The sequence below is a fragment of the Narcine bancroftii genome, chromosome 2, assembly GCF_036971445.1.
Source record: "Narcine bancroftii isolate sNarBan1 chromosome 2, sNarBan1.hap1, whole genome shotgun sequence".
Lineage (NCBI taxonomy): Eukaryota > Metazoa > Chordata > Chondrichthyes > Torpediniformes > Narcinidae > Narcine > Narcine bancroftii.
In genome coordinates, this window is record NC_091470.1 from 313,228,668 (window position 1) to 313,241,066 (window position 12,399).

The following is a 12,399-nucleotide window of genomic DNA, read 5'->3' on the forward strand; positions in this document are numbered from 1 at the left end:
GTGTGGAAGAACAGACAGACTTTGGGGCCTAATCCATCTTTATTTCAAGGTTTTCATGAAGGTTGACAGGGTAGTTAAGAAGGCTCATGACCTTCTGAGTCATGGGTTTGAGATCAAGACGTAATGTTGCATCTCTATAAAACTCTGGTTAGGCCATACTTGGAATACAGGTGGTCCTCAACTTCTGACATATGCGAGTTACTTCCAACCTCACAGAAGACGAAAAAAATGTTAAATCTTTAATATAACTACTGTCCAAGTACATATTTTATATTAAAAGTACTGAATACAGTAGTCCCTGCTCCCAGCAAAGCCTGAAGTCCCCACTCCCCATTCCCCATTGGCAGCCCGTGGTCCCCATTCCCCAACTTACAACCAATCCTTTGGTCCCCATTACTGCCATAAGTCAGAGACTACCTGTGTTGTGTTCAGTTTTGGTCACCTCATTACAGGAGGGATGTAGAAGCTTTAGAGAGGGTGCATTAGAGATTTACTAAAATGTTGCATGGGTTGGAAAACGAGTATTATGAAGCAAGGTTAGCAGGCTTTTCTCTTTAGAACGAACAAGGATGAGAGATGAGTTAATATAGATCCATAAGAGTATGAGAGGCATAAATAGGATGGACACCCTGCATTTTTTTCCCCCAAAGTGACTGTAACAAATACGAGGACATCTGTATAAGATGAGGGGAAGAAAATTTAAGGGATAATTTCTTTTATATTCCATGAAAGCTGACAAAGGAAAGACTGTGGGTGTATTTTACATGGACTTTAGCAAGGCCTTTGACAAGGTCCCACATGGGAAGTTAATTAGGAAGGATAGGACATTAGGTGTTCATGGTAAAGTAGTGAACTGGATTTGACAATGGTGAGACGGGAGAAGACAGAAAGTAGTGGTGGATGATTGTTCCTCAGACTGGAGGCCTGTGACTAGTGGTGTGCCTCAGGGATCAGTGCTGGGACAATTGTTGTTTGTCATCTATATCAATGATCTGGATGATAATGTGGTAAATTGGATCAGCAAGTTTGCAGATGTCTCTAAGATTGGAGGCATTGTGGAGAGCGAAGGAGGTTTTCAAAGCTTGCAGATGGATCTTGACCTGCTGTAAAAATAAGTTGAAAAATGGCAGATGGAAGGACAAACCAAGAAAGGACATACACAGTAAATAGTAGAGCACTATTGTATGGTAGAACAGAGGGATCTGGAAATACAGATAAATTTTTCCCTGAAAGTAGCATCACAGCTGGATAGGGTTGTAAAGAGAGCTTTTAGCATATTGGCCTTCATAAATCAAACTATTGAGCATTGGAGACAGGATTTTATGGAAAAGTTGTATAAGACATTGGTGAGGCCAAACTTGGAATATTGTGTGCTGTTCTGGTCACCTAACTACAGGAAAGATATCAATAAGATAGAAAGAGTGCAGAGAAGATTTACTTGGATGTTGCTTGGACTTCAGGAACTGAGTTACAGGGAAAGGTTAAACAGATTAAGACTTTACTCCCTCATTCATAGAAGAATGAGGGAAGATTTGATAGAGGTGTAGATCAGTCACTGTTCATATCCTGTATATCCGGTTACTGGGGTTCCAGGGGATTCTTTATGGTGGCGTATTCCAGTGGCCACATTCTGTTACTTTGCATCCTCAATGTATATAGTTAATAAACTAACTATTAAGTTAATCCACTTGCTTTAATTTATCTAAATATGCAACAAGAGGTATTTAAAATTATGAGCGGGATAGATGGAGTAAATGCAGATAGGCTTTTTTCACTGAGGGTAGGCGAGATACAAATCAGAGGACATGGGTTAAGAGTGCAAGGGGAAAAGTTTAGTGGGAACATAAGGGAAACCTTTTCACACAAAGAGAGTGGTGAGAGTGTAGAACGAGCTGCCAGCTGAAGTGGTTAATGCAGTCAATTTTAACATTTCAGAATTTCAACAGGGAGAGGTATGGAGGACAATGGACTGGTGCATGTCAGTAGTTTGCCACAGATTAGAAAGGCTGAAGAGACCTATTTCTGTGCTCCAATGTTCTATGATTATGGATACAAGTTAGGGTACAAGTAAGGGAAGGTTTAGATTGTTGAATACGTTTACATAGGTTGGCACAACATTGAGGGCAAAGGGCCTGTTCTGTGCTGTCATGTTCTATGTTGAGAAACTCTCCAAATGCTACTGTTCAACGGCATTGTGCCATGTGATATTTTTCCTCAAAATCGCAGGTTACAAAATCTGTAAGTGAGCACGTTAGAAAAGACAAGAAACACAATCTGCTGGAGAAACAAAAAAAAAATCAGAGCAGTGGGGAAAAAAATGGTTGACATTTTAGCAAAAGGTGAAAGATAAAATAATATGAACATGATCGATAATTATTTTTTGGACTGAAGATGAATTAAATAAAACTTTCTCAGTCTGGCAAGCTGTGACTAAGGGTGTATCAAAGAGATCAGTGCAGGGACCTAAATATTCACACCAGTTTCAATACTTTGGCTGAGGAGTCCAAAAGTCATATTTCCACGTTCACTTGTGATGCAAAATTAAGTAGGATGGTGACTAGCAAGGAGATGTCCACAGATTGGAAGGATATTCAGAAATGCTGGGTGAGTGAACTCACACATTGTTTCTGCAATAATAGTGAGTAAATTGAAAGTATCCACTTTGTAATTTCAAAGATGTACAAACTCCCTGAATAAAGGCATTTCTTCTTCTCTCAAATTTAAAGGGTTGAATTCTAACTTCAAAAGAATGGATTCAAAGTCTGACAAAAATTCAAGTCAAAACATTCATTCTGTTTTTCTCTTTCACCAGATACTGGTAGATCTGCTGAATTTTCCATTTTTATTACATTGAAAATATTTATAATTATTTTGCTTTAAGGTCTGGACTCACAAATACAACAAAATTAATTTCTCAGAATTTCTCATTTATTTAAATAACATTCACACAACATTCTTCCAAACTATTCTACAGAATCTCTTTTCATGGGTCAAAGCTCCCCAAATACTCAGAAAATAAATCTTTTCTGAGCTACAGAAACTAAAACTGCACATTGTATTCCTGTTGCAGTCTCATAAGGCCCCTGTGCAATCGCAATAAAACTTTGCTACCCTTGTGCTTTTTTAAAAAAACTCCTGCATTTAAGACTTGCATACCATTCACCTCTGAAATGATCATTTTCTACATTCCAATAGTCGATCTGATCCTTTTCAAGATCTACAGTTATTTTTAGCTTCTCACCAACTCTATGATTTCCACAAAAGTGAATAGCTCCATGCCTGCAGTTCATTTACCCACCTTACACTCAAAACATTTTGCAAACTGTATTCTCGCACAGATCACTCCAAGTGCTGTGAAGTCACACAGAAACAAGAGTCCACTATTAAGGCAGACACCGCGAAGCCAAGCCAAAGAGAGAAATAGCTGAGAACGCAGCACTCATTTTTGCAGGTCACCATAATTAGTAACCAGCCCAATCAAAATTGATTTGATTATTCCTGGAATTAAATCTGAAATAAATACTAAACCATGTCTCTTTCCACAGATGTTTATCTAGTCTGATAGTTGCAATCATTTTCTGTTTTTACTTATTCCTACTTTACAGTTAGGTCCTTTAACTAATTCTGAACTCATGCAGTATTATATCTTATTGGATTGAACAACCTTTTGAGCGGTACCTTATCCAGATCCATTGATTCCCCATTGTCTACCTGCTTGCTACATCCTCAAAACACGGTTGGTTTGGTGTTCTGAGTACCTCATTATTACATTCTAATTAATGGTTTAAAGTAGATATCTGCCTTTCGAATATATCTTTTGACTAGTGCTTGCCTAATACATCAATTACAGAAAATGCAGGATGTAGTATCTTTCCAATGACCTTTCACTTCCACTAAACATAGGATGAATTCCTAATGGACAGACCTTTGTAGCAGAAAAAAAAGATTTAAATATTGGCAAGCTGCAATTAAGGGCATGGGGAGGATTTCAGTGACATTATGAAAAAAAACAGAAGAGCCAATAATTTTACAATGTTGTTGCAGAGGCACAGCATCCAATAATAAGCCTAGAATTGTAGGGGCAGCTGCTACAAAAAGTCAGGAAAGCAGACAAGATAGAAAATCCAAATTCGCAACATGAACTATTTGCACGAACCCTGAAAGTATTGTGTACTCATTTCTAAAAAGTAGAAAAGTACATAAATCACAGATTACATTTTTTTTAAATAAAGAAAAATAACGACTGCCAAGAAAACTATTTAATGAGAATGCCGAAGTTCTTCCAGTGTGTCCAATTTCATCCAATTCCAACTATTATGCACCTGTTGCTTTTGGATAAACAAGATCCATCAGTGAAGTCTCTCAGCACTCTTCAAAGCTCCTGCAAAAAGGTGTGAGTATCCACTGTCTCCTCTGTTGCTTTATAAACAATAGTCCATTTATTCCACAACACCAGTCCAATTAACACCTACTTGTAAAGTCTCCATAGGAATTCTTCAAAGTTTCTGTAAAGTCACTGTGGACATGAAGTCTCCAGTATTTCAAATAAGATTTGTTTTGAAGTGTTTGTATTTCAGGTATTTTCAAATTCACCTGGGATTTCATCGAAAAGACAAAATTTGCCATCATTTCCTTACCTAACCTAGTCATCACTCATTCACAGGAGTATATTACCAAGAGCATGACTCCAAAAGCACTATTCATTCTTCACATACAATGAGCCTCAAAAGTAAACAATTTCTTTGATCCAGAGTCATGCAGCATGGAATAGTCTCCTCAGCCCAATTTCTCTGCAGTCAATGAACTCAAAGAAGCTTGCACAAGCACACAAATGTAATTTTGAACAAATCTTTGCAACTCCCATCAGAGGTCATTACAGAAGGGACAATACCATTCATTTATTTTGTAATTTTAAGAAAAGTTAGTTTATTTTCTTGTTCCCTAGCAAGGACTCCAATAATATATAACCCAAAATTATAATTATCTATTTTTATACACATCAATTTCAATTCTATATATTGAAAAATTGATTTGTAAATAATTAGCCCATATTGTAAAAAGCTTAAAAAGTAAAAGTTAAAGAATACAAACCATGTTTTCTACTCTTAGTTCAAAAGGCATAGGATTATAGACCATCAGTTGAACTTCACACACATCTCCCTGCACCCACTGGAATTCTGTTGGGATAGAACATAAAGTTATCAAAGTCAGGAGGATGCAAATTATATTACAATATAATTAACCAAATTCATATTTCTGTGTATAATGAAGAGCTTGCACTAAAATAATGCTGGAATAACCATTTCATATCCAAACATTAAAAGAATAACTAAAAACTGAATAAATAATTTTCCATTTATCGCAACTGACATTTGCATATTGGACTCTACAACAAAAAAAAGTAATTGAAGTATGAATGCTAATTAAATTTGTTACATCAAATTGGAAAGAAAATTAAGGATATCAAAACATTCTTGCATTTTCAATGACACTGAAAATATTAAATGCTATTATTCAAAAGCAAAACAGAACTTTTTTTTAAAAATTGGCTGTTTGAAATAAATGAAACTGGCATTATGATAAATATCACAAACCGTCAAAATTTCTCTTCCTTCCCAATCCCCAGTGCAAATGCCTGATATATTAACAAATGCAAACCAAACAAGAACAAATAATTTTGATGACTATTGAATTGAAAATAAAGATTAAATATCAGGCAACTGCTTTGTGAGGCATCTGCTTCCAATCCCCAGGGGAAATCCTGATTTTCCGGTTGTATGCTACTTCAATTCTCCTACTCTCACCTCTGCCTGTGGCCTCCTACATTGTTATTGCACAAGTTAAAGGAACATTATCTTGTCTTTTGTCTGGGCACAATATACCTTCTGGACTATCAAATTCTACAATTTTAACAACATGCTTTTATTTACACCATAACCAACCAATTGTGTTGCAAGTAATCCATCTGTAAAGCTTGCTCAGTCTTTTTTTGCTCCATAAAAAAATCTGACCTGGTGGGCAATTCACATTTTCATACCCCTTTATCTTGTCTGACAACCTCATTAACCAATCAACCAGATGCTTAACCAAACAATTTATCATCATGGCAACTCTGGCCTCTACAATAAACTTCCCTCAACCTCTCGCTCAATCTCACCTTCTCTATAATTTAAAATTCTTTTCTCCTTTTCCAGTTCTGTGAAAAATTTTAGATGTTAACTCATTCTCTTTCAACAGATGCTGTCTGACATCTCCGTTATTCAGTAATTTATTTATATTTTAGATTCCCAACAACTGCTAGCTTTTGTTCGAGGGCATTCTATTAAATTTGCTGATTTAAATTCGAAATGTCTGCTTAAAAGCTCTGACTTTAAGCTTCCTGTGGTGAACAGCAGAATTCTTGATTACCTGGTTGCACCCCATTCTGTGGCCCCTCTCTTTTCACCTCACCTTGTACAAAGCCTCTTACACCTTGACCCTTCCCCAGAAAGCCCGAATCATGGCACAGGATGAGGTCCTTGTCCATTGTAAATAAGAACCTGTAGATCAGTGACTCAGTCTCAGCCTCTCAAGTTATTTACTGTGCGGCACTTCTGCAAAATATTAATAACATGACCACTTTACCATCCTTCGCTCCTTCTGGGCTTCAAATTCTATGGTGAAATGTATCATCATTTGAGTTTTTTTTTCCCCCCAGTCCTAATGTTTCTAAGCAGCAAAACTGGATGGAAATGACTGGAGCTTGACTTAAGCTTTTAAGAATTTATGCCAGATTTGGCCTCGCACGATCAAGACTATCTGTTGTTGATCATCACCCAATGCCCCTGCTCATCTAATCAATCAGCACTTTTTCATTTTTATCCAATGAGAATAGTAAAAAACTGGGTACTCCGTGACCAAGAAAAATCAATCACCACCGAACTTGATCTGAAGAATACAACTGCAGATTAGAATCCACGAAAATTAAAATAAAGAAATAATCTACCACATCCTTGAAAATCTATCTGCTGTGATTGCATCTCCTCATTATGCATTGAGGAAGTGACTTTTGTGTAGTCCTTGTCATGCCAGCTTGAATTTGCAGATCTACCAGCAAAAGGCATCATGGGATATCAGCAGCTATGAAGTCTACTGCTATTTCCCGGCCTGGTATTCCTGCTTGCATCATTACCTTCACAGGAAAATAATCATTGTTCATCGAAAAATATTATAATACATGCTCAGGGGGCAAAGTTTTAATACCAACAACAAAATGAATATACCTACAAGTTAACACACAACTATGGACTAATTTATACCTCTGCAATCTTAATACATGCAATCAGGAATATTATTTTTCCTTTATTTCTCAATTGTGGAGATACCTTGCATCCAAAATTGATTTTCTTTTCTGAAAATAGCGGCAAAATATGTTCTTGAAAGAACTCCTCATTGATCATCATCACTGGCACATCCCAAGGATGCGAGCTTAGCCCACTGCTCTACTTATTCTTCACCCATGACTCTGTGGCCAGGCACAATGCCAATGCGATCTACAAGTTTGCCAACTGTACCACAGTTGTTAGTAGAATCACAAACCGCAACGAGGAAGCAGATAGGAGGAAGAAAGATCAGCTCGTTGAATGGTGCAATGACAACAACCTTGCGCTCAATGTCAGCAAAACCAAGATGATTGTGGACTTCAGGAGGAAGTCAGGGGAACACAACTTAGTCCTCATCGAGGGCTCAGTAGTGAGAGGGTCAAGAACTTCAAATTCCTGGGTGTCGACATCTCCGAGGATCTGTCCTAGAGCCTCCATATTGATGCAATCACAAAGGTGGCTCGCCAGTGGCTATACTTTGTGAGATGCCTGAGGAGATTCGGTATGTCACCAAAGACATTTGAAAACTAATACAGGTGTACCGTGGAGAGGATTCTGGCTGGTTGCAGCACTGCCTGGTATGGAGGCTCCAAGTTTTAGGACAAGAATAAACTCCAGAGTTGTTAACTCGGCCTGCGACATCACAGGCACTATACTTCACTCCATTGAGGCGGTGAATTAAAAAGAAAAGCAACCTATAATCCTCAAAGACCCCCACCACCCAGGCCATGCCCTCTTCACTCTGCTACCATCAGGGAAAAGGTACAGGAGCCTAAAGACGAGCACTCAGCAGAACAGCACAGCTTCTTCCCCGCTGCCATCAGATTCCTGAATAATCAATCAACTAAAGACACTGCCTTACTTTTCATGCTCTATTATTATTTTTTTATATATATAGTAATTTCTTAAGATGGTTATAAATATGAATGTTTGCTCTATGATGCTACCACAAAACACTGAATTTCATGACTTGTTCATGACAATAAATACATACTAATTCTGAAATTTTCCATGATTTTGGTCATTTCAATTCACAATGGCAAAGGATCAACAAAAAAGTTGTTTCCAAGTTGTTTCCCTTCATAGTTTTCAAGAGAATGCCATTTTGGAAGAACCCTTGCCTAACCACCGATTGCATTTTTGTAAATAATACATTCTATAAAGCATGAGCATTTTGGATGCTGAATTAGAGGTTTTGATTTGGAAATATCTGATTGCTGGTCTAACTTGGTTACTTTGTACTTCCCCTACAGAGATCTCCTTTTTATTTCAGATATTCAGCATTCACAATATAGCCATTCCATCTGTTATGAAGGGATGAGTTTCAGAGTTTCATGCTAAATTTTATAAATTGACAAGGATGGAAAAATGCATTCTGGTTATTTCATATCAATGTATTCATAGAGTGGCATACTATTTGTTAGAGTGCAAAAAAGCTTCAAAACTAAAAAGACAGGCAGGCACCAGAGTCAATGATTCTGTGTCAAAATTAATAAATTGAACATTTGCATCAAGGAATTTGCTTTTTTTGCTTCTGTATGGTTCAAGAGTGTTAAGCTTCTTGACCCAGATTCATCGAAGAAAGTGAAGATTATTCCATCACACAACTTACAAATGAGGGAAAAGCTTTGGGGAATCCATGGATAAGATTGATAGCATAGTCTTTTTTACTAGGTACAATGTTTTATATGTCTAGACTAGTTTACTTTCTGGTCAAATGAGATGGAATGGAATGGACTGGTGGGGATCAGCCACAGAAACACTATTGAAAGTCTTCTTGGGAAAATGGCTCTTGCGAATAATCCACTCATGAACTTCAATGCAACTTGCTTTTCCACCAACCCCCTACTCACAGAGAACTTCAAATCACAAAAAGATAAAGGTCTTGATGAAGAATTCCACTGATTCAACTCAACCTGTCAAGTATTTCCAGCAGATTTTTATTCCAGAATCCAGCATCTATACTATTGCATGTTTCAAACCACATGACTGCAAAACAATTTACCATATATTCCATCATATAGAACTCGTGTGTAGGCCAACCCAAGAATTTCTACCTAAAATGTTGGTTTTGAGTGATATCCTTTATATAAGATGATCCCAAATCTGGCACTTAAAGCTGACCAGTGGATGCTGTTAAAAGCCATATCACAATATTTTAATAACAAATCATTATTTAAAGGTTTAAATTTTATTTGGATATTTTAAAATAAACCACTGTTGGCTCCTGTAACAGGCTGTAAAAGCCTGTGGAGAGCTGAAAGCAAATGGACTGGACAGATAGAACCGGAGGAGGAGATGCGTCTTCACCATTAATGCATCATGCACGAGACTGCATCAGAGCTGGTGGGAAGATAGCGGCAGTGTTGTGACTTTGTCATCAAGGTAACAAATTTATCCACTTCGTATTGGACAACCCCGATATTAAGGTGACATTTTTAAGTTTTAAGGACTGTCCTAGACAACAGCATATACAGTAATTTCTTTTTCTAACATTTAATGGGATTTATTAAAAATATTGGATGTTTGTAATTTGCACACATTTTGAACATAAAATGTTAAAATTGGCCTGTTTCTTATTGCCATGTGACCATCCACATTCAAAGCAATATACACAAACAAACACAGTAAGAGTATAGTTTCTGAAATACAATGCACAAAAAATGCAAATTTTATTCACTAGTCAATAGAATTTTTCCACTATATTTCAATGCAAGTTAATGTTATATACATCAACACAATATACAAATATATACACAACCTTTGGTGATCTGAGTGTAGTTTAGGGATAGGGTAGTATGAGGAGGTTCCTGAGCCTAGTAGCTGTTGTATAAAAACTATCCTTGAACAGATCTTCAGATTTCTGTATCTTCTGCCTGAAGGGAGGAGCGAGAAGAGTTTGATCATGGTGATTAGGGTCCTTCATGATGTTTGATGCCTCTAGGCAGCTTCTCACATAAATGTTTTCAATGGATCGGAGATTGGTCCCAGTGGTGGGTTTGACAACTTTTGCTACTTTCTGCAACCTTCTGTGTTCCTGAGCATTCAAATTTCTTAGCCAGGCTATGATGCAACCAGTCAGTATACTTTCCATAGTATAGATATACAAGTTAAATACAGCATTCGATAATATGCCAAATTTCCTCAGACTTCTTGGAAAGTTGAGGTGTTTGTGTGCCTTTTCCATGGTTGCTGATGTGCTGGACTTCCAGGAAGTTGAAATTCATTCAATTTTGTTGAATTGCAGGCACAAAGAACTTATATTTGTAATAATTTTGGGTACTGAACTCATTCCATTCTATAATTACCCAAAACTAATCATCAATATTGTACAAGGTAATGATAACTGACTAAATGTTTATGAAAAAGGATCTCATCTCGATAAATTATGAAAATATCAAATGCAATTGAAAGCATATTACTCAGGAACTTTAACATCCAGAATGGGAAGCCAATATATTACATGAATGAAATTCGCACAGAAAGTATAATTTTCAAGTTTGCCAATGTGAAGTTGTTTCTAAAACTGGCTTCACCAGGCTATTTTTAAGTATCTGCTGTTTACCTGCAGGTATAAATGAGACAGAAAGTGGAATTATGTGACAGCAGTCAAGGTGCCCTTTACTGTATGCTGAAATAATTCCTGCTTTAAAATGGATTGTGCTCACGAACAAAATGCAACACACCAGGATATCTGTCATTCAAGGACTAATGCTGTATTTTTTTCAAAAAATGATTGTTTAAACCATCATGATCTGATTTCTCTGTTAGCATCTTGTCAATTAGTTACCAAATAATTGAGTGCTATATTAAACATTTCCTCAATACATTTTTAATTGGACTTTGAAAAAAATCAGGACAAGTCAAATTCTGCAGTAAACATAAAATGGCAACACCAATATGAAAGTTCAATATTTGGAAGCATACTATTGTGTTTATATTTATTTTTGAACATTTTCCCATGCTGCCCTAAGACCTTTAATGACCTTTAAAGAAAGCTAAAATGTACAAGTTAGCACTGAAGGTAAATACAAAAAATTACTTCCATCTCAGTGTTAAATTTCTAGTGCATGAAAAATCACGTTAAAGTTTTCACTAAGCTGTAAAGATTGTTCATTTCAGTGAATTGGTCTGATACCTTATCTGTCATTTGATCGTTAATTCCATAGGGTATCCTTTACATCTGATTCAGCTACAGTGCATATATATTGTAAAATTAATCCAATCTTTATCTCTTTAATTATTATACAAACTTTAAAAATTTTCACTCTTCCAAAGTATTGTCAACATCCAAAGGTGTGCACAAGGTCCTTAATCATTCGTGCTTTACATCATATTTTGTGCCATCATTGCTTTCATAGTACTAACCAATTATTCTTCAGAACAAACAAGTCACTAAACCAATTCATCACTAAAAATGAGGAAAAGCTTCTTCACTGTAAACACAAGAAATAAGAACATATGGCCCAGCAAGCCTGCTCCACCATTCAACAAGATCATGGGTGATCTGGCCATGGTCTTAACTCCATTAACCTACTTCCACCCACCCTCCCCCCATAATCTTAATTCCTCTACTATGCAAAAATCTGTGTCTTAAATTTGGCAGACACTGGTGCTTCCTTGGAAAAAGAAATCCACAGGTTTACTGGTCACTGGGAATTGCAGATCCTTCTTATCTCTCCTTCAAGTCTATACCTTTATCTTGAGGCAATGTATGCTCTTGTCTCACTTACCTGCTTCAATCTTGTCTATTTGTTGTATAATTTCACATGTTTCTATAAGATCCCCCTCAATTAAAAAAAAAATTGCAGTAAGTATAATCCAAAGTGAAAATCTCTCCTCACAGGCCAACTCTTTAACTCTGGAATTAACCTAGTGAACCTCTTCTGCTCTGCTGCCAAGGCCAGTATATCCATTCTCAAGTAGGGAGACCAGAACTGTACACTGTTTTCCAGGTGTGACCAAAGCAGTATTCTGAAGAGTTGCACAGATATTACCTGCTATTAAATTAAATCTGTCTAACAATGAAAGCCAACAT

The 12,399-nt window shown here is 36.8% G+C and overlaps 1 protein-coding gene across 13 annotated transcripts in view; it reads right to left on the reverse strand.

Annotated features, from left to right (window-relative positions):
• trappc9 (trafficking protein particle complex subunit 9) overlaps positions 1–12,399 on the reverse strand; it is a 650,990-nt gene that overhangs the window by 516,595 nt on the left and 121,996 nt on the right. For all 13 annotated transcript variants that reach the window (XR_011352375.1, XM_069921673.1, XM_069921672.1 and 10 more), the window contains one exon: positions 5,092–5,177. Coding sequence is in view for 12 of the 13 variants with exons in the window: in XM_069921673.1 (XP_069777774.1) it covers positions 5,092–5,177 (86 nt within the window). In the remaining variant the exon portion in view is untranslated. The remainder of the gene's footprint in view (positions 1–5,091; positions 5,178–12,399) is intronic.